The 22,109-nt window shown below is 53.6% G+C and overlaps 1 protein-coding gene across 3 annotated transcripts in view; it reads right to left on the reverse strand.

Moving 5' to 3' along the window:
• DLG5 (discs large MAGUK scaffold protein 5) overlaps positions 1 to 22,109 on the reverse strand; it is a 108,173-nt gene that overhangs the window by 23,888 nt on the left and 62,176 nt on the right. For all 3 annotated transcript variants that reach the window (XM_070433051.1, XM_070433050.1, XM_070433049.1), the window contains 8 exons: positions 13,067 to 13,326; positions 11,608 to 11,920; positions 6,436 to 6,620; positions 4,823 to 4,948; positions 2,142 to 2,274; positions 1,575 to 1,702; positions 896 to 1,071; positions 457 to 560 (listed from right to left, as the gene is read on the reverse strand). In XM_070433051.1, coding sequence (XP_070289152.1) covers positions 457 to 560; positions 896 to 1,071; positions 1,575 to 1,702; positions 2,142 to 2,274; positions 4,823 to 4,948; positions 6,436 to 6,620; positions 11,608 to 11,920; positions 13,067 to 13,326 — 1,425 coding nt within the window. The remainder of the gene's footprint in view (positions 1 to 456; positions 561 to 895; positions 1,072 to 1,574; positions 1,703 to 2,141; positions 2,275 to 4,822; positions 4,949 to 6,435; positions 6,621 to 11,607; positions 11,921 to 13,066; positions 13,327 to 22,109) is intronic.

Consider the following 22,109-nt stretch of genomic DNA (forward strand, 5'->3'; position numbering starts at 1 on the left):
TGCTCAGCCAGAAGCCGGGCTCATTGCTGGCGAGTGCAACGGCGGTGGCAGGAGCTTCTCCCGCCTCCGTGGCAGCGCTAAGGATGTCGTCCAACTGCCGGACATCCCTTGAGGGCTCTCAGACTGCAAGAGGGGGGCAGGCCGGGCTGAGGTCCCCTCCGCACCCCAAGTGCACGATTTCGTGCACCGGGCCACTAGTATAGAATAAAGGTTGTAGAGAAATACAGTGAAAATGTGAACAAAGGTTATCTATTCCTTCCTAAACCTTTTCTGTACTTCTGAATTTTCTAGGAAATAGAAACATACTATTAGAAGGGGGGAAAATCACATTTAAATGTTTACATTTAAAAGAAAAAGGCGAATATAAAAACTGTGTTCATTACGTCTTGTTCATACCTCCCAAATTTGAATCTAACTGTCTATACGCGCAGCGGACGGCCCATCCTGGAGACTTACCGCCACAATCCTGTCCCCCACGGCAAGAGACCCCTCTTTGGCGGCGGGGCTTCCGGGCACCACGGCGGCAGCATACACTCCATTCTCCAGACTAATGCCGCTGTCTGTCGACCACAGGGCGGACACAGGTGTCCCCAGTTAACCCCGCCCAGATCGCATGGCCCCTGGTTGTCCCGCCTCATCTTTGGGAGACTCTCTTACAAAGCGTCTGTCCATCCCAGCGCCCACCCAGGCCAGACCACCCAGGCACTCAGTTACGTAGGCTCTGGGGAGGGACTCAGACAAGCAGGACCCAGGACCCAGAGGCCCCACATCAGGGGAGCACATGGGCTGCATTCAAGCAGCATCAGCACCTCAGCCCTGGGCATGAAGTGCGCCCGAAAACACAAGGAGAGGACCCCTGCCATCTGAAGCATCTGCCCACGTCATGGGCCGCTACCTTTCTGTCCACTCAGGTTGATGTGCAGGGGCGTGACCACCTTCCCGCCCAGGGACTTCCTCCGCCGCACGACCATGTTGATGGCCCCCTCCCCGTTGAGGAGCGCCTTGAGGGCCTGCTTCTTGTCCTTGTTGATGAGGTCCACGTCATTGATCCTCAGCAGCCAGTCATTGACCCTGCGGAGGACAGCCCGCTCAGTGCCCACGCAGGCCTTGGGACCAGTGAGCCACTCAACTGTTCCCATCCGGGGAGTCGAATGCCAGAAAGCAGGTCCTTCCAGGATGGCCAAACGGTTAAGCTCACAGGTGCTGGAGCCAGACTGCCCGGGGTCAAGACCTGGCTCCACCACCTACAGCTGAGTGACCTAACCCGTCGGGGCTTCAGTGTCTCCATCTGTAAATGGGGTAGCACCTACCTCACAGGATTGTAAGGATTAATGAATTATTTAAAGTACTTAAACCAGCAATGAGCGCACAGTAAGCACTATTTTCTCATCATTGGTATTTCATGGAATGAGCATGCAACGCACATCATACGCTCTCACACGCGGCCTGAGCCCTTTTCTACCCAGAAACGCAACCGGGATGCATTCATTTAACTGCCGCCTGGCCTCCGGGGCCTTTCACTAAGCCAGGGGGGGCCCACCCTCCCTCAGAACCTCGGCTCCCTCAACTCTTACCGTAAGCGGCCGTCTGCAATGCTTCCTTTGTCCACCTTAGTGACAAATATGCCGCAGTCCCCGGGCAAACAAGGCTCATTCACACCTTCCGCCATATCGAACCCCAGTGCCTTCAAGTCAATGTCCTCCTGTCGAAACAGCAGCAGTCACCACACACTTTACGAAGCAGTGATGAGAAACACGTGGCTGTAAACCCCAAGCCACTCACTCGACTATGGGACTGTCCCTTCGCCATGATCGACGGGGCACTTGGGCCACAAGCAGCAGCCTCTGAGCTGCTACCACCTGCCCCTCTCAGCCACTCAGATACACGTCACCACCAGCATCACCTCTGGGGGCCCGGCTCCTCCCTCTCTGTTCCGTGTGCCGTGTCAGCATCCGCCAGGCGACTCAGGAAACTATCTGCTGTAACCCAGCGGGCGCAGGTGCAGGGAAAGGATGCATTTGCGCCCCGGGAGGAAAAGCTGAGCCTCCACACTAGCCACGGGGACCCTGGGGACACTGGGAGAGGGCATCCAAAGTCTTTATGTCAGGAGAACGGGCAGAAAAGACACAAAGGAAGCTCACCGTCTCCCTTTCAAACTCTACAACTTCCGTTTCCCACTCCATGGAATCTGTGTCGATGGCTGAGTCGTGGGAACTGTGGGCCATCAGCTGCCGGAATCGGGCCTCCTTTTCCAGCTGGGATTCCATCTGGTCCCTGTGAAGAGAGGGAGCCATGGCCATGGCCATGGCCCTGTGAGAGGCGAAACATCCCACCCAAGTCACAGCCTGGAAACCAGGGGGACCACTCAAAGCCAATGGGCTTTCATCTTGTCCTTCACGCCAGCTGCCCAACAAATCCGCAGCGCCAGGCCCAGGCTGCTTGGATTTCAGTGGGTTTTTATACTTATTTTTAAAAGACTCAGAAATTCTTCTCACATTTATCTAGAAGTTTCATGCAGTTCTATGAAAATGCCAACAAGACAATTTCATAGGTACAGACAAGACGACTCTAAAGTTTACAGGGAAAGGCAAAAAAGTAGAACAGCTACACTGATTTAGAAAATGAAGAATTAGGTGGGAGAAACACTCTACTCGAATGTAAGACTTTTTCTATAGCTACAGACTCGAGGCTGAGAGGAACCGCCAGGAAGAGAGACACGCAGATCAATGAAACAGAAGGAAGGATCCAGAAGCAGCTCCACCAAGTACAAAAGGTGCAGACATAAGGGAACAGAGGAAGGGTAGCCTTCAACTAATGATGGAGCCGCTGAACATCATGGGAAAAAAAAGAATCTCAACCTGAATACCACACTTTATTTAAAGATTAACTCAAAATGCATCACAGATTTATATGTAAAAAAAAATTATAGCCCGGCTGGTGTGGCTCAGTGGTTGAGTATTGACCTATGAACCAGGAGGCCACAGCTTGATTCCTGGTCAGGGCACATGCCCAGGTTGTGGGCTCAATCCCCACTAGGCGGCGTGCAGGAGGCAGACGATCAATGATTCTCTCTCATCACTGATGTTTATCTCCCTCTCCCTTCCTCTCTGAAGTCAATTATTTATATATATATATATATATATATATATATATATATATATATATATTAAATAAACTGTAGAACTTTTAGAAAGACAATACAAGAGAAAAATCTTTAAGATCTAGGGTTAAGTTAAGGGTTCTTAGATATAACATAATGCATTGAAATAAAAAAAATTAAAAATCAATAAACTGGACTTGATCAAAATAAAAACTTAAGCTCTCAGAAAGACCCTGTTAAGAGGGAAAAAAAGGAGTCAGAAACCTTTCCTAACACTTGCATGTAATGCCCTTCTTCCTAAAACCTGGGCCCAGACCACCTTCCCAGTTCACTAGCCCTGTCCCAGGGCTCCTGGCTGACTCTGGACTGACTTTTGTTTCCTGCCCGGGTGAACAGCTCCAGGACCACACCTTGGCTGGGCTGTGCTCTCATTGGCCAGCTCTAGATGCCACTCAGCCTCCCTGGGCCCCGCCCCAGCCCAGCCCACCTCTGTGTAGCCTGAAGCTGGGCACTGAATCTGACTGCACTCCTCCCTACCACTGGGCCCCTCTGCTGCTCTGCCGGCTGGAGGCTTCCTGTGCAGCAGCGCGGACTCCATCCCCAGCATCCCTGGAGAGAACTCAGTGGAAAGGAGGTGCAGATACAAATGTGCTGAACAAGCAAAGGAAGCTGACTTCTTCAGATGGCCCAGCAACCTGGCGCCATGAGAATGGAAACCTCCTCCTGTACTGAAGCCCCAGGGGGTCTAGGCTGCACCTTCATTTGATTCCATCACTTGCTAGATCCAATGTGGGTCCCTGGAGAGACTGTCGCTTCGCAACCTCTGAGGTTTTCCTTAGAGCACTCAAGCCCAGAGGCTCCAGGTTTCCATCTAATAATATCACTGAGGGGGAAGGGGAGGCTGCACTCCCTTCAGGGCACAGCTCAGTGGGCAGGGCTGGCACACTCCCACTCCCCTGCCTCTCGCCTCCATCACTGGAAGCTCCTGGCACAGACAGAGCTGCTGCTCCTCAACCAGAATCTGGTCCTCGGCTGCAGTGATGGCTCCTGGGCTCTGCAATTTCTCTCTTTAACCTTTGATATTTGTATTTTCAATCTACTGCTTAGAGTCACCAAGGCTTAAACGACACCCTGGGAGCTCTGCTGTCACGGAGGGGGGTTGTCTTACATTCCAAACAGCCTCTTCCAGATGGGCCTCCAAGTAACACAGCAGGACAGACTGGGAGTGGTGGTCACAACCGCCTGCGAGCACCACAACCGTCATCACGCTGTTCCTTTAGTACGTGTCTCTCTGACGGGCCTGTGTGCTGTGAGCCCCACAGGGCAGGGACCTGGCCGGCCTGCTCAGCCGTCTCCCCTGTGCCTCCCACAGGCCTGACCCAGGGCAGGTTCAGTTGATGAAAAAGGGAGGGAGGGAGGGAGGGAAGGAGTGGACAATGCATGCTCGCCTGCGCCCAGAAGGGCTGCCTTGGAGCAGGCCCTTCCTTCGTACACGCCTTTGCACACAGTGCACGCCTCCATGTGCTCACCAACAGGCCACTTCTCGGTTGGTCTAAGAATTTCTAATTAACTCTGCACGTGGAGGCAGCATTTGGACCCATTCTACAGATTGACAGAATAAGGCAGAGAGAAGGAACAGATGGCCAGGCCCTGCCCTGAGAGGAGGGTGGGCACTTCGCTCCCAGGTACATGCAGCCCGGGCAGGCGCCCACCCCAGCGTACTTGAGCTCCTTGAGCTCCCGGCTGACGTCATTCTTCTGTTTGCGAGTGTCGTCCAGGCTGCGCAGGGCCTCCGCCAGCTCGGTCACTGCCCGGTCCCGCTCCCGCCTCAGGTTGTCGCAAAGCGTCCTGGGAGAGGGCACAGGGCAGGGTCACCATGAGGGGTAAGGGGCGCAGCACTCACGGCCTGCAGTGAACACCAGGCACCTGCCTCACCCCCAGAGGCACAGGAATATTTGAGAGTTTGAAGTAAGGCCATCAAGGCCAACCTCACTGAGGGGCAGAGGCAACACTGAGGACCCCGGAAAAGAGACCCCCGGCCCCCCGCAGTTAGCACGCAACAAGCACTGGGTTCCAACATCCAGTGCTCATCCCAGGGCCTCACCCTCAATGTGCTGGGGGTTAATGACCACCCTCCCCCGGCCCACCCAGCAGGCCCTGTGCCCAGCACCAACCAGATGCCTGACAACCCACATGAGGCCTCTCAGAGCTGCCGCCAGCCCACGACCAGACAGGATCATGCCTCATGCCTCTCTGTGGCCTGAGCTCTGCGCAGGTGCAGGCTGGACAGCCCTGCTAATGGACATGTGGCTGCCAGGACCTCAGGACCCCCTCGGCTCCTCAGAGAGGAGGTGGGGACAGGCAGCATGGCAGCAGGGAGTCTGTGCTCCATGCCACCTCCGGCACCACCCCTGCCACTGGAAGGACCCTGAGAGCTGGTACCCCCCTCCATGGCCCCAAGTCCCCCCACCTGAACCCTCACCTCCTGGCCAGCCTGCATGGACATCAGCCTCTCCTTCAAAAGGCCACAGGGATCTTTCAGAAACTCTCCATGACCAAGTCCTTGCTCACTACCAACACCCCACCCTACAGCCTCTCCTAGCTCTCCCTCCAGTGGAATCCATTCCCGGGTTCCTTTCAGGCCCTTAGAACTGCCCTCAAGACAGTCAGCTGCCTCCTCCGACTCCAAGTGCAAGACCTGCTCCAGTCACACCATGTCCTCCTGCCTCCACACCACACCTCTGCTTATGATGGTCGCTCAGGCCGCCAAGCCCGTCCCCTGTGGGAAAAGCCCACTCATGCTTGCATTCTCGCTCGAACTCCATGCTTTCTGGGGAAACTCCCCACCTGCTCCCCCTGCCCAGTGACACCTCACGGCCCTGGAATTCCGTTCATGCATCCTCCTTCCCCTCTGCCCTGGCTGGCAGAGCTGCCCGTGGCCCCCACAGGCATCACACCACCTGGGAGCCTTGGAGCTGTCTCCCAGGATCTCCTTGCTCAAGGGACCTCAGATCCTGGCACACAGTAGGTGCCCCATTAATACTTCCTGGGAGAACGCAGCTCTGACTGTCAGTGTCATCAGCAGCCCCCTGAGAAACCAGCCTGGCCTCGGGCCACTCCGCTGGGTCTCACTGCCCACGGGACCTGGGTGAAGTGCAATCGACACAGAGACGTGTGGAATTCTAATGCTGAGGCGAGTGGGGCATCGCCCAGGGAGAAGAGGGAAGAAGCCAGCCACTCTCGCCTTACCCGGACCCGTAGCAAATGACTGCGGCCCTCCCCACAGACCCTGTGTGCCAGGGGGGCCCGAGCCCACGCCGCCCAGGGCACCGTACCGGATACTGTCCCGCTCGGCCACGATCTTGTCCCGCTCCTGGAAGGCCCAGTCCCGCCGGCACTTGGCCACGTCTGCCTCTTGGAGGGCTTCCTTCAGCTCCTGGCACAGAGCCTTGCACTGCTTTCGAAGGGTCTCGGCCTCCTTGTTGGCTCTCCCGGCGTCGACTGTCACTGTGTCTTTGATCTGGTGGGGACGAGGGCCAGCAGAGGAGGAGGTTACTGGCCTTCTGGCTCGGAAGTACCGTCCGCCTGACAGGAGCTGGGGCTGGGCTGAACTCTCTGGAGCCAGATGGAGGGAAACACTGGGGTCCCAGCCACAGCCCACCCCTCCACCCCCCTGCTGCGTCCCTGCCTCCCAGTGTCCTCGAGCCCCACAGCCATGCTCAGACCTCTAGTGACGTTAGACTAAGTCTAAACTCTCACAACTCCACACAGTGCCTGGACTAGAACCCCCGTCTCTCTCAGCCAAGGTCTCAGTGGCCCAGGTGGACCGTCTCCCCTGGAGGGCTCGCTCCAGGCTCCACCCTGCCACTTACGTGGCTTGTAGCTCACAGGGAGCCATCACATCGCTCTAAAGTGCCCCTGTGAGCCCTGCCCGCATGGCTCAGTGGTTGAGCATCAACCTATGAACCAGGAGGTCACAGTTCTATTCCTGATCAGGGCACATGCCCGGGTTGTAGGCTCCATGCCCAGTGGGGGCGTACAGGAGGCAGCCGATCAATGATTCACTCTCATCATTGATGTTTCTCTCTCCCTTCCTCTCTGAAATAAATAAGTAAATAAATAATTTTTTTAAAAATAAAAATAAAAAAAATGGCTGAGAGAGACGGGGGTTCTAGTCCAGGCACTGTGTGGAATTGTCGAGCCCACAATACAGTGCTCCTGTGACAACACATAACAAAGTAAGGCCCAAGTGCAGTGAAGGCAGAGGTCCTGGTCAGGACCATGTCCGACGGGCAGCAGCACTGTTCCTGTTCTCTGGTTTTCGTACTCCAGCATCCTGGGTGACTTTCCAGTCTGAACAGGCAGCAGTGTTTTGGCGGTGAAGCCTGTGTGTCTCAGTTCGATTTAAAAGCTGAAATCTGAAGCATTTGCATCCTGACACCTCCCCGGAGCATTACATGCTCCGTTAAAATTCAAATCCAACCCTTAGAAGCGCTCATACGGAAAGCTCCCCCTGTGCCCCTCTGATCCTTAGAAAACACGGGGAGACGATAAAGCAAGTGTCTACTCCTCCTCTAGCTCACAGGCTTCCTGAAGGAGAGGAACAGACCCTGCATCTCCGCCTCGGAGTGACAAGCGTGAGGAAGACAAGCACACCAAGGCTTCCCCGGCCCCACGGCAGACAACAACACGCCTCTGCTGCAACACGCCCGAGACCTCACAGGTTCAGCCAAGAGGCAAGGATGAGGGAGACAGAGGGAAACGTGTGCAGTCGGCTTCTAACTCCCCCTCATCTCTCACGTCCAGCGTCAGGGGGAGCTGGGGGCGGGGGCGGGGGGGGGACGGATCTGCACAAAAATAACCCCTTAACTCGAGAGAGGGGCAGTGTCACGCTGCTGAGACACACTTCCCGGGACCAAGTCAGCCAAATGACCTCAGTTTTCATTTTTCCCACTTTCATGCAGTGCCGAGTATTTGTTTAGTTTGATATATTTAAAAAAACAATTATTTTTATTAATTCTAGCATGAATTTATTGTAGTAAGTCTTAGGTTTAATAATGTTTCCTTTTTTTTTAATATATTTCTTTTTTTTTTTTTAATATATTTTATTGATTTTTTACAGAGAGGAAGGGAGAGAGATAGAGAGCTAGAAACATCGATGAGAGAGAAACATCGATCAGCTGCCTCCTGCACATCTCCCACTGGGGATGTGCCCGCAACCCAGGTACATGCCCTTGACCGGAATCGAACCCGGGACCCTTAAGTCCGCAGGCTGATGCTCTATCCACCGAGCCAAACCGGTTTCGGCTTTAATATATTTCTTTATTGATTTCAGAGAGAAAGGGAAGAGAGAGAGATAGAAACATCAATGATGAGAGAGAATCATTGATCGGCTGCCTCCTGCTTGCCCCGCACTGGGAATCGAGCCCACAACCCAGGCATGTGCCCTTGGCTGGAATCGAACCCAGGACCCTTCCGTCCGCAGGCTGACGCTTTATCCACTGAGCCAAGCCGGCTAGGGCTAATAACGATTTCTTAAATTTATATTTTACTCAATGTTTTACATTAACATAGTTTTCTATTGGAAACGTGTTAACATGTGCTTTCAATGAAAGGTCTTTCCTTTTGGCCCCGGATAAGCATCTCGAGCTGAAGGCTGGAGATGGAGACAGAGAGACCAACGCCAGGGCATCAGGCAGCGCCTCCCCTCTCCACCCCCCCCCCCCCCCACCCCGTCTCAAACACCTCCAAAGCAGTTTCCTTCAGAGAAACACCGGAAGCACAATACTGGGTTTTATTGAGAGGGGAGAGGAGGAATAAGGTATCTTTAAAAGGGCAACAGCCATAGCCGGTTTAGCTCAGTGGATAGAGCGTCAGCCTTCGGACTGAAAGGTCCCAGGTTCGATTCCGGTCAAGGGCATGTACCTTGGTTGTGGGCACATCCCCAGTGGGAGGTGTGCAGGAGGCGGCTGATCGATGTTTCTCTCTCATCGATGTTTCTAACTCTCTATCTCTTTCCCTTCCTCTCTGTAATAAATCAATAAAATATCATTTTAAAAATTAATTAATTAATTAAAAAAATAAATAAAAGGGCAACAGAACTGAAGCTGAGGTCCCTTGTCTGAGCCCCTGATTACACCAATGAGGACCCTCAGGGTCCAGGAAGTGACTGCTCCCCGAGGTCTACCTGGGGGAGCTGAGCCCACACCCCAGGTCTCCAAGATTCTTGCCCCAGGGCTTCTTCCTCCACACCACGCAGGTCTCACTCTGCAAAAGCACCACCCATGATCTCCTCTGGCCCCCCAGGGTGGCCTTGGGGCAACAGGCTAAGGAAGGGATGGGCTGGCTTTCATAGGACACTCACGCCCTAGACCTAAGGCCAAGGAGAAAGGCCTAAGGGCAGAGCCCACACAGGCGGTCCCATCAGGCCCTCGAGATTAAGGGCCTCCCACCCACACCTTAGAGCCAAAATGGCCCACTCGGGGGAGTGGGGACATGGTTCTGGAGAAGCCACACAGAGCAGAGGAGGACTGAGCGTTTCAGCTCTGGAGCCTGCCCCGGTGGCAGTGGGGGCAGGGGCTTTCGTGCCTGCTGGCTGGATCGGTGCCTAGAAAAGATTCCTGCCTCAGCTGACAGGCAGACTTGACACCCAGCCAATGCCCCCTGCGAAGCCGGAGCCGGGCTCCAGGCTGGAGGGCACGCCTGAGTGCGGCAGTGGGGGCCGGGCTGCCACCAGATGCTAGCACTCGGAAGTCGGCGGTTCTTCATACTTCGCGGTGCTTTCCACATTCCTACAAAGGGCATGGTTAACCTCCTAGTTTCAAAATCCCCTCCACGTGGGCCGTGTCCTCTCCCGGCCTCATCTCTTCTGTGCCTGATACATCGGCCTTGACTTTCTAGTGTAGTGACCGACTGGCTCAGTCATTTTCAAAGATTTCCTCTTCATCATTTTTTTTTCCTTATTTGATAACAACATTTCCCCAACCATTAAGTTCTCAGAGGCCGGAGTGTGAAAACCATGAGTTGATAGTTTTTCTAGGACAATTACCATGTTCTAATACATTCTATTTACTTATTAGAAATTCCTGCATCGCGGTCTTTTAAAAAATTCATCAAAGTAAACTCTCCTTTTCACAACGGCTTTCACCTTGACAGTCTGGAAAAGTCTCACTCCCTGGATATGAAATTGCCATTAGTTGGCCCATTTTTGCCTACAGAGCACTTCCCCAGGGTTCCTGACAGAGTAGCTAATAATCATCTTAATAACAAAGATTCAAATCATTCCTACTTGGTGCGGGCACTAATCTAAGTCCGTTTTCAATATTAAATCATGTGATTGCCACAGCCACGTGAGGTAGATGCTATCCATTATCATGTCCATTTTGCAGAGGAGGAAACTGAGGCCCCGAAATATATGAGGTCACATGACTGAGAAGGCCCACTCCAAGCACAGGGCCTGTGCCCCTGGCATCCATGGCCCCCCGCACTACCTGGGCATCAGGAGATGTCACTGTCCACAGAGAGCCTCACAGGGCCCTGGCCACTCCTCAGGCATCAGCCCGGCCTCGTGCTGGTCCAGGGGCTCCAGCTCCCACAACCCAATGCCCGCCATCCCCTGCTAACGCGCCCAACCTTTAACAACCTACACAGAAGAGTAGAACAGGGAGGCATTTCAACGGGGGAAAGTCTGCTATGGTCAAGTTCAGCAGGTCTAAACAGCCACACACTGACCGACAGGATGGGGAGGGAACCTCAAATCAGGGAGCCGGCAGGACACATCTGCACTTGGGGTGAGGGGTGTCAGCGATGAGGCCGAGGGGCCAGGAGGAAGGAGGAAAAGGGTCCACACTGACCCATCCCTCAGGAGCCAGGCTAAGTGGCCTGACTCTAATGCTAGTGAGCCCCAGGCCCCCGGCCCCAGAGGCCTGTCCCCCAGGAAGCAAGACTGTAGAGGGGCCTCGGCACAGCCTCGTAGACCATCTTCCCAGCAGGAGCCGGCTGCCCCTAAAGAGCGACCCCTCAGATACAAGGAGGAAGAGCCCTGAGGGTGCTCTTCTGGCTCCCTAGCCAAAGGTACCTATGGCTTTGGGAAGTTGGCCTTGGGAACTTTCTCCTTAATGAGCAAGTCTTTGGGATATCTGCTGACTTTCAGCACAAGATGGACCAACAATGACTTAGCCAAGCGTCTGAGTGTGAGAGTGTCTGTGCATGGAGCACACGCGTGTCTGGGCGTGTCGCCTGACTTTCTTCCTACACTGTGAGCTGTGGAGGCTGAGACACGGCTGGACCTCCCCTCGCATCCCTGTGGCACAGATCAGAGCAGGCACCGAGCACAGCGAGCGCAGCCGTCTCCTGCAGCGCCCACGACCCAGCCAGCACGCAGGCCTCAGAGGAGAGGCTCTTCACCCGACTGGGGAGCAGGCTGCTCACTGGACACCATGTGCGCCGCAGCCCTCCCTCCCTCGCCGCTTTGCCAGAGTCTGGGAGGCCAGTGCCCAGCCACCTACCTGCCGCAGGGCCTCCATCTCCTCGCTGGCCGCCTTCTTCTCCGACGTGCTGCTTTTGAGCTTGGACTCGGCCAGCTCCACTTCGGTCTGCAGCTTGTCCAGCTCGGAGATGACCTGGTCGCGCTCACTCATGATGAGCTTGTACTCGCTGTACACGGCGTCCCGCTCCTCCTTGTACTTCTCCGACTCCTTGGCCGTCTTCGCCTGGGTGGTCCTCAGCTCCGTCAGCTCCGACTGCAGCAGCTCCATCTCCCACTGCAGGTCCTTGTTCTGGGCCGTGGCCTTGTTCAGCTCATGGTGGATCGCCTCGAACCTGGGGAGAAAGGCAGCCAGGACATGGGGGGTGGGGGGTGGAGACCTGCCCGGTCAGCTCTGCTGCGCTGGACAGTCAAGCATGAAGTTTCAAGTGAGGTCACTCTCCGCACCCCCAGGAGGGAAGTCACGGAGCACCAGTGCCCGGGACCGGGAATTTTTCTCAGCCTTTACAACTATCAAAAGTTGAACTGAGGACTTCATGGCCCTGCTCTACTAGAAACAGCAGCAGATGTCTGCCACAGTCCAGCTACGTGATTATTTTTTTAATGCTGGAATCACAGCATATGAGAGATAGGTGGCCTCATCAGTCATTTAATCCACCTCACTTTACAAATACAGAAAATAAGGACATGTAGTGGCTGGCCCAAAGGCACCAGGCTAGTGTGAGAGCACAGCTCAGCCTTTCCAAGCCAGGAGGTACCTTCCATGCGGGCAACCCTGCAAGTTAAGAGCCTGCGGATCCAGAGTAGCATTCCCGAAAGTGTGTTCCTTAGAACACCCATCCTGCATGGCGCTCCATTAAAAAGAAGAAAAAAAAAAGTATGTTCTTGGATGACTTATGTTCGGGAAACACTGCATTCTGTCCAGTGCTCAGTACCCGCGTAAACGCTCTGAGCAGTCCCGCGTTGCAGACACCTGAGTCTGTGTGCAACCTGGCAATTCCAAAACCTTTTCATATCCAGAGAACACTTTTCCTAAGAAAGCGGTGAGCGCTCCAGGGAACTGGGACTCTGCAGAGATGTACTTCACAGAATACTGAGACCAGGGCTCACTTCCCTATGGATTAGATACCTTAATAAAAAAACAAAGAAATTCTGGAAGAAATGATGTCTAGGAAAACTAACTTTGCAATTTGGTAGGTGAGTGACTGACAGAAGGGAGAGGCTTGTAGGAGCCCTAGGAAACGGGACAGTCAGAACACCCCAAAGTTGTTCAAGAGAGGAAGAACTTCTCCCAGGACATACTGAGTGTCAAGAAAACGTTTCCCGGAAATAAGCACTTTTTGCTTGAAAAAGCACAATGGCTGTGCTGCTTTCACTCTCGGGAAGCCTCTGGGAGCCTCACAGATAACCACACGCCCCCAGAGGACAGTGCCCCCGAGCAAAGAAGGTGCCGTTCTCCGCCCTCGGGGCCTCGCTCCTACCTCCGCAGGGAGAGGGCGCACTGGTGCTGCAGCTGGATGGCCGTGTCCCTCTGCTGGGTCAGCATGTCCGTCTGCTTCAGCAGGCGCTGGTTCTCCTCCTCCAGCTGCTCCAGGCGGCTCAGGTCCGAGCTGTGGATGGCAATCTTCTCATTGTACCTCTTCCGTAGGGCGTCGTAGTCCTTCTTGACCACCTCCAGCTTGTCTATGGCCGTGTCGTACAGCTTGCTGAGGATTTCTGACGACCCGTTGTGCTTCAACACCTGGGACCAGAGAGTCACACTCATCACGGGGCTGGGGGCAGGAGGAAGGGCAGACTGATAGGAGGAAGATTTCAGACTGCAATGCGGGACTTCTCAGAGCCTTCACTCTGGTACTGAGCACTCTCACCTCCGGGCGCTGGGGGCAGAACTGCTGACCAGGGAGGAGGCCCCAGGAGTCTCAGGTGACTCCACAGCCCTGCAGTCACACGGGATGACTCATTCGTTCCTAAGCATTTGGTAAATGGTGTGCTGAAGGGAGCTACCCGGCAGGCCTAACTTCTCTCCTTGGAAAGGCTGCTTGCAGGTCCACCCGTGGCTGGTGCTGGGAAGCTGGGTGGCAGAGTTCCCTACACTGATACAGAACTTCCCCCAAGTGACAAGAGGGACTCCCCGTGCCTGGAGCAGGTGAACAGTGTGGCTTAGACTGAGCACCTGCTTTCTCTGGGAGTCTGAAGTCTCAGCACGGCCGAGGCAGCGGTGCCTCCGGGGCCAGCCCCCAGGAAAAACCCTGGGCCAGGAGTGGCTCGGGGCTTCCCTAACACCACTCCACACGTGCTGTCCCGACTCGGCACCGGCGCCCTGAGCATGTCCTGGGACCTGCACTGGTTTCCTCTGGACTTCGCCCCACGCACCTGTCTTTGCTGAGTTTGTGTTGTGTCCTCCCACTGAAATAAACATTAGCCGTGAGTAGGATTATATGCTGAGTCCTCCTAGACCCATGGTCGGCAAACCGAGGCTCACGAGCCACATGCGGCTCTTTGGCCCCTTGAGTGTGACTCTTCCACAAAATACCAAGTGCGGGCGCGCACGTGCAGTGCGATTGAAACTTTGTGGCCCATGCGCAGAAGCCGGTATTTTGTGGAAGAGCCACACTCAAGGGGCCAAAGAGCCACATGTGGCTCGCGAGCCGCGGTTTGCCGAGCCACAGTTTGCCAACCACTGTCCTAGACAATCACCAAACCTGGGGACCACCAGGTCTGAGAACCCCCAACACCAGCACCTGACATGTTCTAGAATCTAGATGCTGGTGATGCCAGACACAACACATACCACTGCGGCTTGTGTCCCTCAAATCCTGAAGGAGGATATAAATGCATAGATGGACAGACAGAGATAAGTAGATAGAAAGGAAGAGAGATAGACCAAATAAAGTAACTTCCTAGCATAATAAGAGCCATCAAGAAAATAACGAATAAAGTAGGCTCATGAGCAGGAGGCTTTTGGAGCAGGTGTGAGAGAGGCTAAGGCCTGAGGAGGTCAATCTAAGAAGGTGATGCAAACGAAGAGCAGCAGCCCAGAGCTCACCTGGCAGAGAGGTGAGCAGCACAAGGGCCCTGCGGCAGGAACGCACAGCATGTTCTAGGCACAAAGAGAAGGGCAGGGCAGAGCGAGGGCAGAGCGAGGGGAGCCAGTGCACAGGGAGCAGTGGGTTCAAAGGGAGCCTGACAGGCTGCTCGGCTTCAAGGCTCACAGCCAAAACGATTCCTGAGGGAGAGGGGAGCCCTGGGAAGTTTTAAGCAAGAGAGCAATTACAGGTCCGCTCGGGGCACTGTTCTAGAGAAGCAAACAAGATGATGACTCAGGAGGCCGTCAGGGGCCTGCAGGCCACTGAGGTCAGGGGAGCTGCTGGCGTTGGCACGTCACTCCACCTCCCCGCTTTCGGTTTCCTTACTCCTCAAATGACAGGGCTGAACCAGAAAAGCCTGCTCAACCGTGCCAGCTCCAACAGTCCAGGCCTCGCCTGGTCCCTCCGCGTGGACCCCGGGTGATCAGAGCTCGGCGGCCGGAGAACCAGAGCCTGGAGCTCCCGCACTCAGGCACCAGGGCCTCCTCTTACTGTGCTCCGCTTCATGCACGTGGAGGTGTGTTTTCTTACAAACTGAAGGCAGCACCCCTGCCGGCAAAGAGACACAGCTCCGGCTCCCGGTATTGCGGTGATCGGGAACAGAACCTGCGAAATCTGATATCTCCGAGCTACCTGGGCAGGGTCAGCCTCCATGAATATGATTCGCATGAAATGCCCAGGAAGGGTTCATGAGTGACCAGCACCACCCAAGGCAGGAACAGGAGCATGTCCCTGGGACACTAAGCATTAGCTCTGGGACTGCAGACTCGCGCAGAGGAGGGGAACCTCAGGAAGCAGCTCATGCGAGGCTTTTAGTCTTTTTCCTTTTTTAAAAAGAAAGGAAGACAGGGAGGGAGGAAGGGACGGAGGGAGGGAGGGAGGGAATCTTACAAAGGAAGGAGGGAGGGAAGGAGGGAATCTTACAAAGGAGGGAGGGAGGGAGGGAGGGAGGAAATCTTACAAAGTAAGGAGGGAGGGAGGGAGGGAAGGAGGGAGGGAGGGAATCTTACAAAGGAGGGAGGGAAGGAGGGAGGGAGGGAGGGAAGGAGGGAGGAAAGGAGGGAATCTTACAAAGGAGGGAGGGAGGAAGGGAGGGAGGGAGGGAGGGGAATTGGTCGGGGAATCATTGATCAGCTGCCTCCTGCATGCCCACAACTGAGCCACGTTGGGCAGCATAATGTCCTCACATTGGAGGGAGGGAGGGAATCTTACAAAGGAGGGAGGGAAGGAGGGAGGGAGGGAGGGAAGGAGGGAAGGAGGGATGGAGGGAGGGAGGAAATCTTACAAAGACACCAAAGTACAAAACTCCTCAGTAAGAGGTTCCCTGCCAGTTAAAATCACCACCGCTCTGCACGGATGGCTTGCTGCTGCAGAAGGACCCACACGAGAAACAGCCGGGAAAACCACTCCACCCGCTAAAGCCCTTTCTTAAAACAAGCAATAAGTCTCTTCCACACACACAGAAAGGCACAGCTAATAAAGGAACAAAGTTCTAAGTACCCACCACTTAGCTCTAATCTCAACATCTCGTCGTCTGTGTCAAATTGATTTTCAAAGAAATACAACATTACTGGTGTTGCCCAAGCCCCCAATGCACCTGCTCATCCCATCGCCCTCTCCTCCCCCGACAAGGAATCGCTCCCCTAAACTCGCTGCCGACCATCACCACGCGGGCAGTGTTATCTGTGCTTCTCTAAGGGCATCGTGTGCCCTTCCTTTACTTAACGTTGCCCCTGAGATTGAGTGGAGTGACGCAGGCAGCATCTCACCGTATGAAACCACAGAATCCCTTTTCTGTCTGATGAACATTTACATTGTCTCATTTATTTGGGGGGAGGAGGGTTCTGTGGGGGTTTTGGCTGTTATGAATGATACTGCCTGAACACTGTCGCACACGGCTGCTCTCCCACACCTGAGGGGTCTCTCTAGCAGCAGAGCGGCCCCGATACCGTGTCGTGACATGGACTTTTTCACACCTTCTGGACAATATCACATCGTCTACCAACGGAGGATCTACCAGCTGTGGGCAAAGTGCTGAGCGTCACCGTCCTCAACACACCTCGCCAAGATGTCATACTTTTAGTTTTTCTTTTCGTTCTTAATTGTGATAAACTACACAGAAAACTGTCTTAACCATTTTCCAGATTTTTAAGGGCACATGTCAGTAGTCACATTGTTGTGCAACCAGTTTCCAGAACTTTTCATCTTGCAAAACTGAAACTCCAGGCCCATGAAACAACTCCCCTCCTCCCCTCCCCACAGCGGGGAAACCACCACTGCCCTCTCCGTTTCCATAAACCTGACGACTACAGGCACACCTCACATCAACGGAATCATGCACTATCCGTCTTTCTGGGACTGGCTGATTCCTTTCAGCATAATGTCCTCAAGACTCATCCGTGTTGAAGTATGTGACAGGATTCCCTTCCTCTGGAAAGACAACGTTCCACTGCATGTGTGTAGTGCATTTTGTTTTTCATTCATCGACAAGGACTCCTGGGCTGCTTCCACCTCTTGGCTACTGTGAAACAGTCAGATGCTTTGAAGTACTGCCAATCTCATGGGCACACAAAAAAGATTTCTTTTTTTAAACTTGCATTCTGATCGCTAAAAAGACAGAGCAGCCTCCTTATGTTTATTGACTATACACATTTTCTCTACCTCTCTCTTCTTCTTCTTTTTTGGTAGAATTTATTTTTCGATTCCAGGTACTGATTCTTTCCTAGTTATATTTATTACAAATATCTTCTTCCAATATGTGGCTCTTAAATTTTCTTGTAGTACCTTCCCTATACTAAACTTCCACATTTTAACACTGTAAAAACTATCAATCATTTCCATTATGGTTTGTGCTTTGGCAGTGTTTTTCGTGTGTTTTTTTTAAATATATTTTATTGACTTCAGAGAAGAAGGGAGAGGGGGAGAGAGCTAGGGAAACATCAATGATGAGAGAGAATCATTGATCGGCTGCCTCCTGCATGCCCACACTGAAGACTGAGCCTACAACCAGTGATTGTGCCCTGGCTGGGAATTGAACCATGACCTCCTGGTTCATAGGTCAATGCTCAACAACTGAGCCACGTCGGGCAGGCTGGCAGTTTTATTTCAAAAGTTCTTTTCTTCCTACCTTGAGACCAGGAAGGTATTCTATTATTTTTATTAAAGCATTAGTTTACTTTTTACATTTAAACCCTTGAACTGTGGAATATATTTTTGTGTATGGTTCGAGATGGAAATACAACATTATTCTCTCCATGTGTGCCAAACAAATGAGAACTGGGCCCCTGAGTGCAGGACAGAGTGAGACACCTGAACCTGTCTGAGCGCAGGCAGTGACGGCTGGAGGACACTGGGGACATCGCCTGACACAGTGCCCATCACTGAGCGGCGAGGAGGGCGCCCAGGGGATGTGCCCACACGTGCCCAGGACAGACAGAGCCAGTGGCGAGCTCTCCTGATTTCCAGGTTAACCAGTGCCTTCTACTCACATCTGGACAGTCCAGCTTCCAGGATGGATTGCCCTGACTTGTGGGCAGGACTTGAATGTTTCAATTAAAAATCATTTCCCCAGGCCTGAGTGGCCCAGTGGTTGAGCATTGACCCAAGAACTCAGAGGTCACCAGTTCGATTCCCAGTCAGGGCACATGCCCGGGCTGCAGGCTCAACCCCTAGTAGGAGGTGCACAGGAGGCAGTCGATCGATGATTCCCTGTCATCAATGATGTGTCTATCTCTCCCTCCTTCTCCCTTCCTCTTTGACATCAATAAATATATATATTTAATCATTTAAAATTTTTTACTCTCTAAATATCCCCTAAGCCAGGTGAGAACCCCAATGTCTCCAAAGGAGTCAAGTGGTTTGCTGCAGAACAAAGGCACTGCTGCCATTCCCGGAGTTCCCACAAGGTGGCAGCCCTGCGCACACCAGGCAAATGCTCTCCAGCAGTCCCACCTTGCAAGCTTCATTAAAAACGAATTTTAAAGGCGGCCTTGAAATGACACAAACAAAGACACCGATCGGGCGTTAGCCAGCAGAGCCCACCCCACCTCCACGATAGAATTCGCGATCTACACCTCGGCTTGACCTTTCTTCATGGGGAGATAGTCCCCAAAATGTCCTAACCACGAGGAGCTTGGACCTCGCTGCATGGCAACCCAGTAAAGCACCAGGGCAGGTGGGTCACCAGATCCCAGTGAGACGGGATTGGTCGGGGAAAATCCCAGAACAGACCCAGGGATCCCCTCTGAGGCTTACCCCACCTGTGATAACATGGTGGGATCCAGGACCTGGGGGGCCAGGGGAATCAGGCCGATAGATAACCTGTGCTGTTTGGGCCAGGGCTCTGGCCACTCCACAGCTGGAAACTGCAGGAAAAGGCCTTGCCTGAAGGGCTTGCCTATTGTGAGCTGAAAACTACCTTCCCCAACGGCTCACCTCTAGCTCAGCCAGCCCAGAGTCCTGCAGAATAACCCTTTCCCACAGAACAGCATCCACAGATTCTAAGAGTCTCCTGGGCCCCAAACACGTCTCAACTTTTCTCTAGAAGAGGCCTCAGGACATGCCTGTGCCAAGGTAATCGAACGCATCTGAAGAAATTTGGGGAAAGCACAGCCAAAGTTAACTCCAGAGAATTCAAAAAAACTATCCCATTAGTCTAGAATTTTTTCCGTTTTATCATTAGACTAGAGGCCCGATGCACGAAATTCGTGCAAGAGGCTTGGCCCTCACAGCTGCAGGGGCTTGCTTGGCCCTCGCAGCCCCGGCTTCATCCAGAAGGTCGTTTGGCTGTCCAGTCTAATTAGCATATTACACTTCTATTATTATAGATTATGTTCAGAGTAAGAATTGCACATGAGCATGCATACACACACACACACACACACACACACACACACACGACAATCCAATGCTCAGCTGCCCAGCCAAGGCTATACTGGAAGTCCAAATGAGGGAGAATTGAAACTGGGCCCAGAATTCTCAAACGAGAATGCAGTGAACGTCTCGTCTCAGGCAGGCAGCAGTCTAGAGAGGCCTGCCCTCCAGACGGTGCGGAAGGGGCCTGGGAGGCGGGGACAGCAGTGTTACCAGGGAGGCACAGAGCCAGGGTCTGGGTCCATCCGTGTGGCTGCAGCCGGAGCCTGAGCTGAGCGGCTCCCCACAGGAAGGCCACACAACTGCCCTACCTTTGTCAGAAACGTGTTTTCTCTGGGACTCTCTTTGAGGCTGTGAAACTCCTTTCCTGGGATATCTGGAAAAAGTTAACTTTCATGAATCACCAAAGAAGAAAGTATATTTAAAGGCAAGGGTCAGAGCCAGGAAGTGCAGAGAGAAGTCTCCTGAGGCCTTATATGTTTCCCAAGTAAATTGGCAGAACCTACTGGTAAAGAACAGCAGTGCTCTGGACCCTGCAATTTTACCTCTAAGAATCAAATTGTATCACACATGCGCAGGGAACGTCAGGACATATGTAAGTGTGTCACCAAAAAGAGCATTTGTAATAGGGAAAAGCAGACAGCCATTCTCAATACATGCAGAGGGGGCTAATAAATTATTGACAACTAAACTGTATAATAGCTTGTTGGATGTTCCAAATTTACAGAAAATATAAGGAGACCTATATATTGTGTCCCCAGGGATGTGTCCCAGCGGTTCAGAGAGGTCGGTCAACGCCAGGGGGAGCCTGGGGTGGAGGGCACTGCACTGCTGTCTGAGGCTCTCTCCTTTTCTTACCAAAGCATATGCACTGCTGTGGTAAAGTAAACGATGTAAAAATACCCTCTGCGTTGCGCCCCCACCAAGGTCAGCAATCTCAGCCCAGGAGCTATGGACACTTTTGACCCAAATGAGGATTCAAGTGGTGCATTCTGACTGAGAAGCCCTGGAGATGGCCTTGCCACGCTGCACACACGCATACACACACACACACACACACACACACACACACACACACACCACCTGTCTGCTGCTCTCAAGTGGGAGAGGGCCCAGGCCCCTGCCTGTGCCGCACGCCCACCCCCACCCCCACCCCCACCCGGGGCTGCCTCATTTCCTCGGAGATAAATCATGAAGAGGGCTGGGAGCCCCACAAATCCCTCAAGCAAACAAGCAAGTCAAACAGCACCATTTACCCTGCAAGGGCCTCTTCAAGTGAACAAGGCGTGGGAGGAACCAGGCAACAAAACCGGCCTTGTCCAGCAAGGGCAACCTTTGCCCCCAGGCCCGTGGGGAGGAAACCTGGGCCTCCCCTGTTCCCTGCTTCCTCCACTGCTGACCTACCAGGGCCGGAGCTTTGCTCAGCCAGGCACCTACCCCGGACCTGGTCCAGGTGAGAGGGCCCAGGCCGGGGGCAGCAGGTGGCCCGGCAGCTTGGAGATCCACCCCCAGCCGTGCCTCCTGTCCTGGTGGGGTCCTGGTGGCTCATGGTAAGGGCACCAGTCCCGCTGAAAGGAACTGGGGAAACTCACTGACCACTATAATAAACTACCCCTGCCAGGGTCACAGCTGTGGGAAAAGAAAGGAGAAAAGGGATGGAGGAGGGGTGGGGGGAACCTTTCCTGCCATTTGTGGGAAGAGCAGGAAGGGGGGGCGGAGTGTGTGCTCATCGCAGGCTGGCTGTCTGCACAGCCATCAGAGGCCTGAGGGAAAACAGGATCGGGAGGCAAGGACATTTTTGCCTCATGAGGGCTGATTTCTTTCTTTTTTTTTTTTTTTTTTTTTTATGACAAGGTGATAACTGGAGTCCTTTTATTTTGAGATATAATTCACATACCACACAATTCAATTCAGTGGTTTTGGGAACAGTCACAAAGTTGTGCAGCAACTACCACTATCTAATTCCAGAACATTTCATCACCCCAAAGAGAAACCGTCCCCTTAGCAGACACTCTGTCTCCACAGATTTCCCTGATCCGGACACTTCCTGTGAATAGACTCATATCATACATGGACTTGGTCTGTGACTGGCCCTGTGCCCGACTCCCCACAGCAGTCATCCTGACCTGCCTCACGCACGGGGTTTCTGCAGAGGACTCCTGTTGGGGTAAAATGGTTTGCCTCTGAACAACTGAAAACGCACCGTCTTAACCCTTTGCTCTAGGAAGCTCCGTGGACACGCAGGGAAATTCAATGCACTCAGCATGGCACTAACCATGGGCTGGCACCGCACTTTCTCCTTGTGCCTCCCGTCGTCCCTAAAGCAGTGCTCCCCCAGCACCGCCCACCCCAGTCCTGATCCTGGAACTGTTAGAGGGACAGAAGGAAAGAGGCAGGCAGTGGAGTCTGTGTGTGTGTGGGGGGGGGGGGGGGGGGGGGGGACAGCAGGGAAGGCTCCATCAGGGCTACCAACTCCCGCCCAGGACCAAGTCCCCTGATCAGAGGGCTCACGAAGACATGGGAGAAGCCCCAGTACATCGCCTCGGGCCCCTCCCTGAGCCTGCAC

The sequence above is a fragment of the Myotis yumanensis genome, unplaced genomic scaffold (genome assembly GCF_028538775.1).
Source record: "Myotis yumanensis isolate MYYU_CA2020_CCGP unplaced genomic scaffold, mMyoYum1.0.hap1 SCAF_13, whole genome shotgun sequence".
NCBI classification, from domain to species: Eukaryota; Metazoa; Chordata; class Mammalia; order Chiroptera; family Vespertilionidae; genus Myotis; species Myotis yumanensis.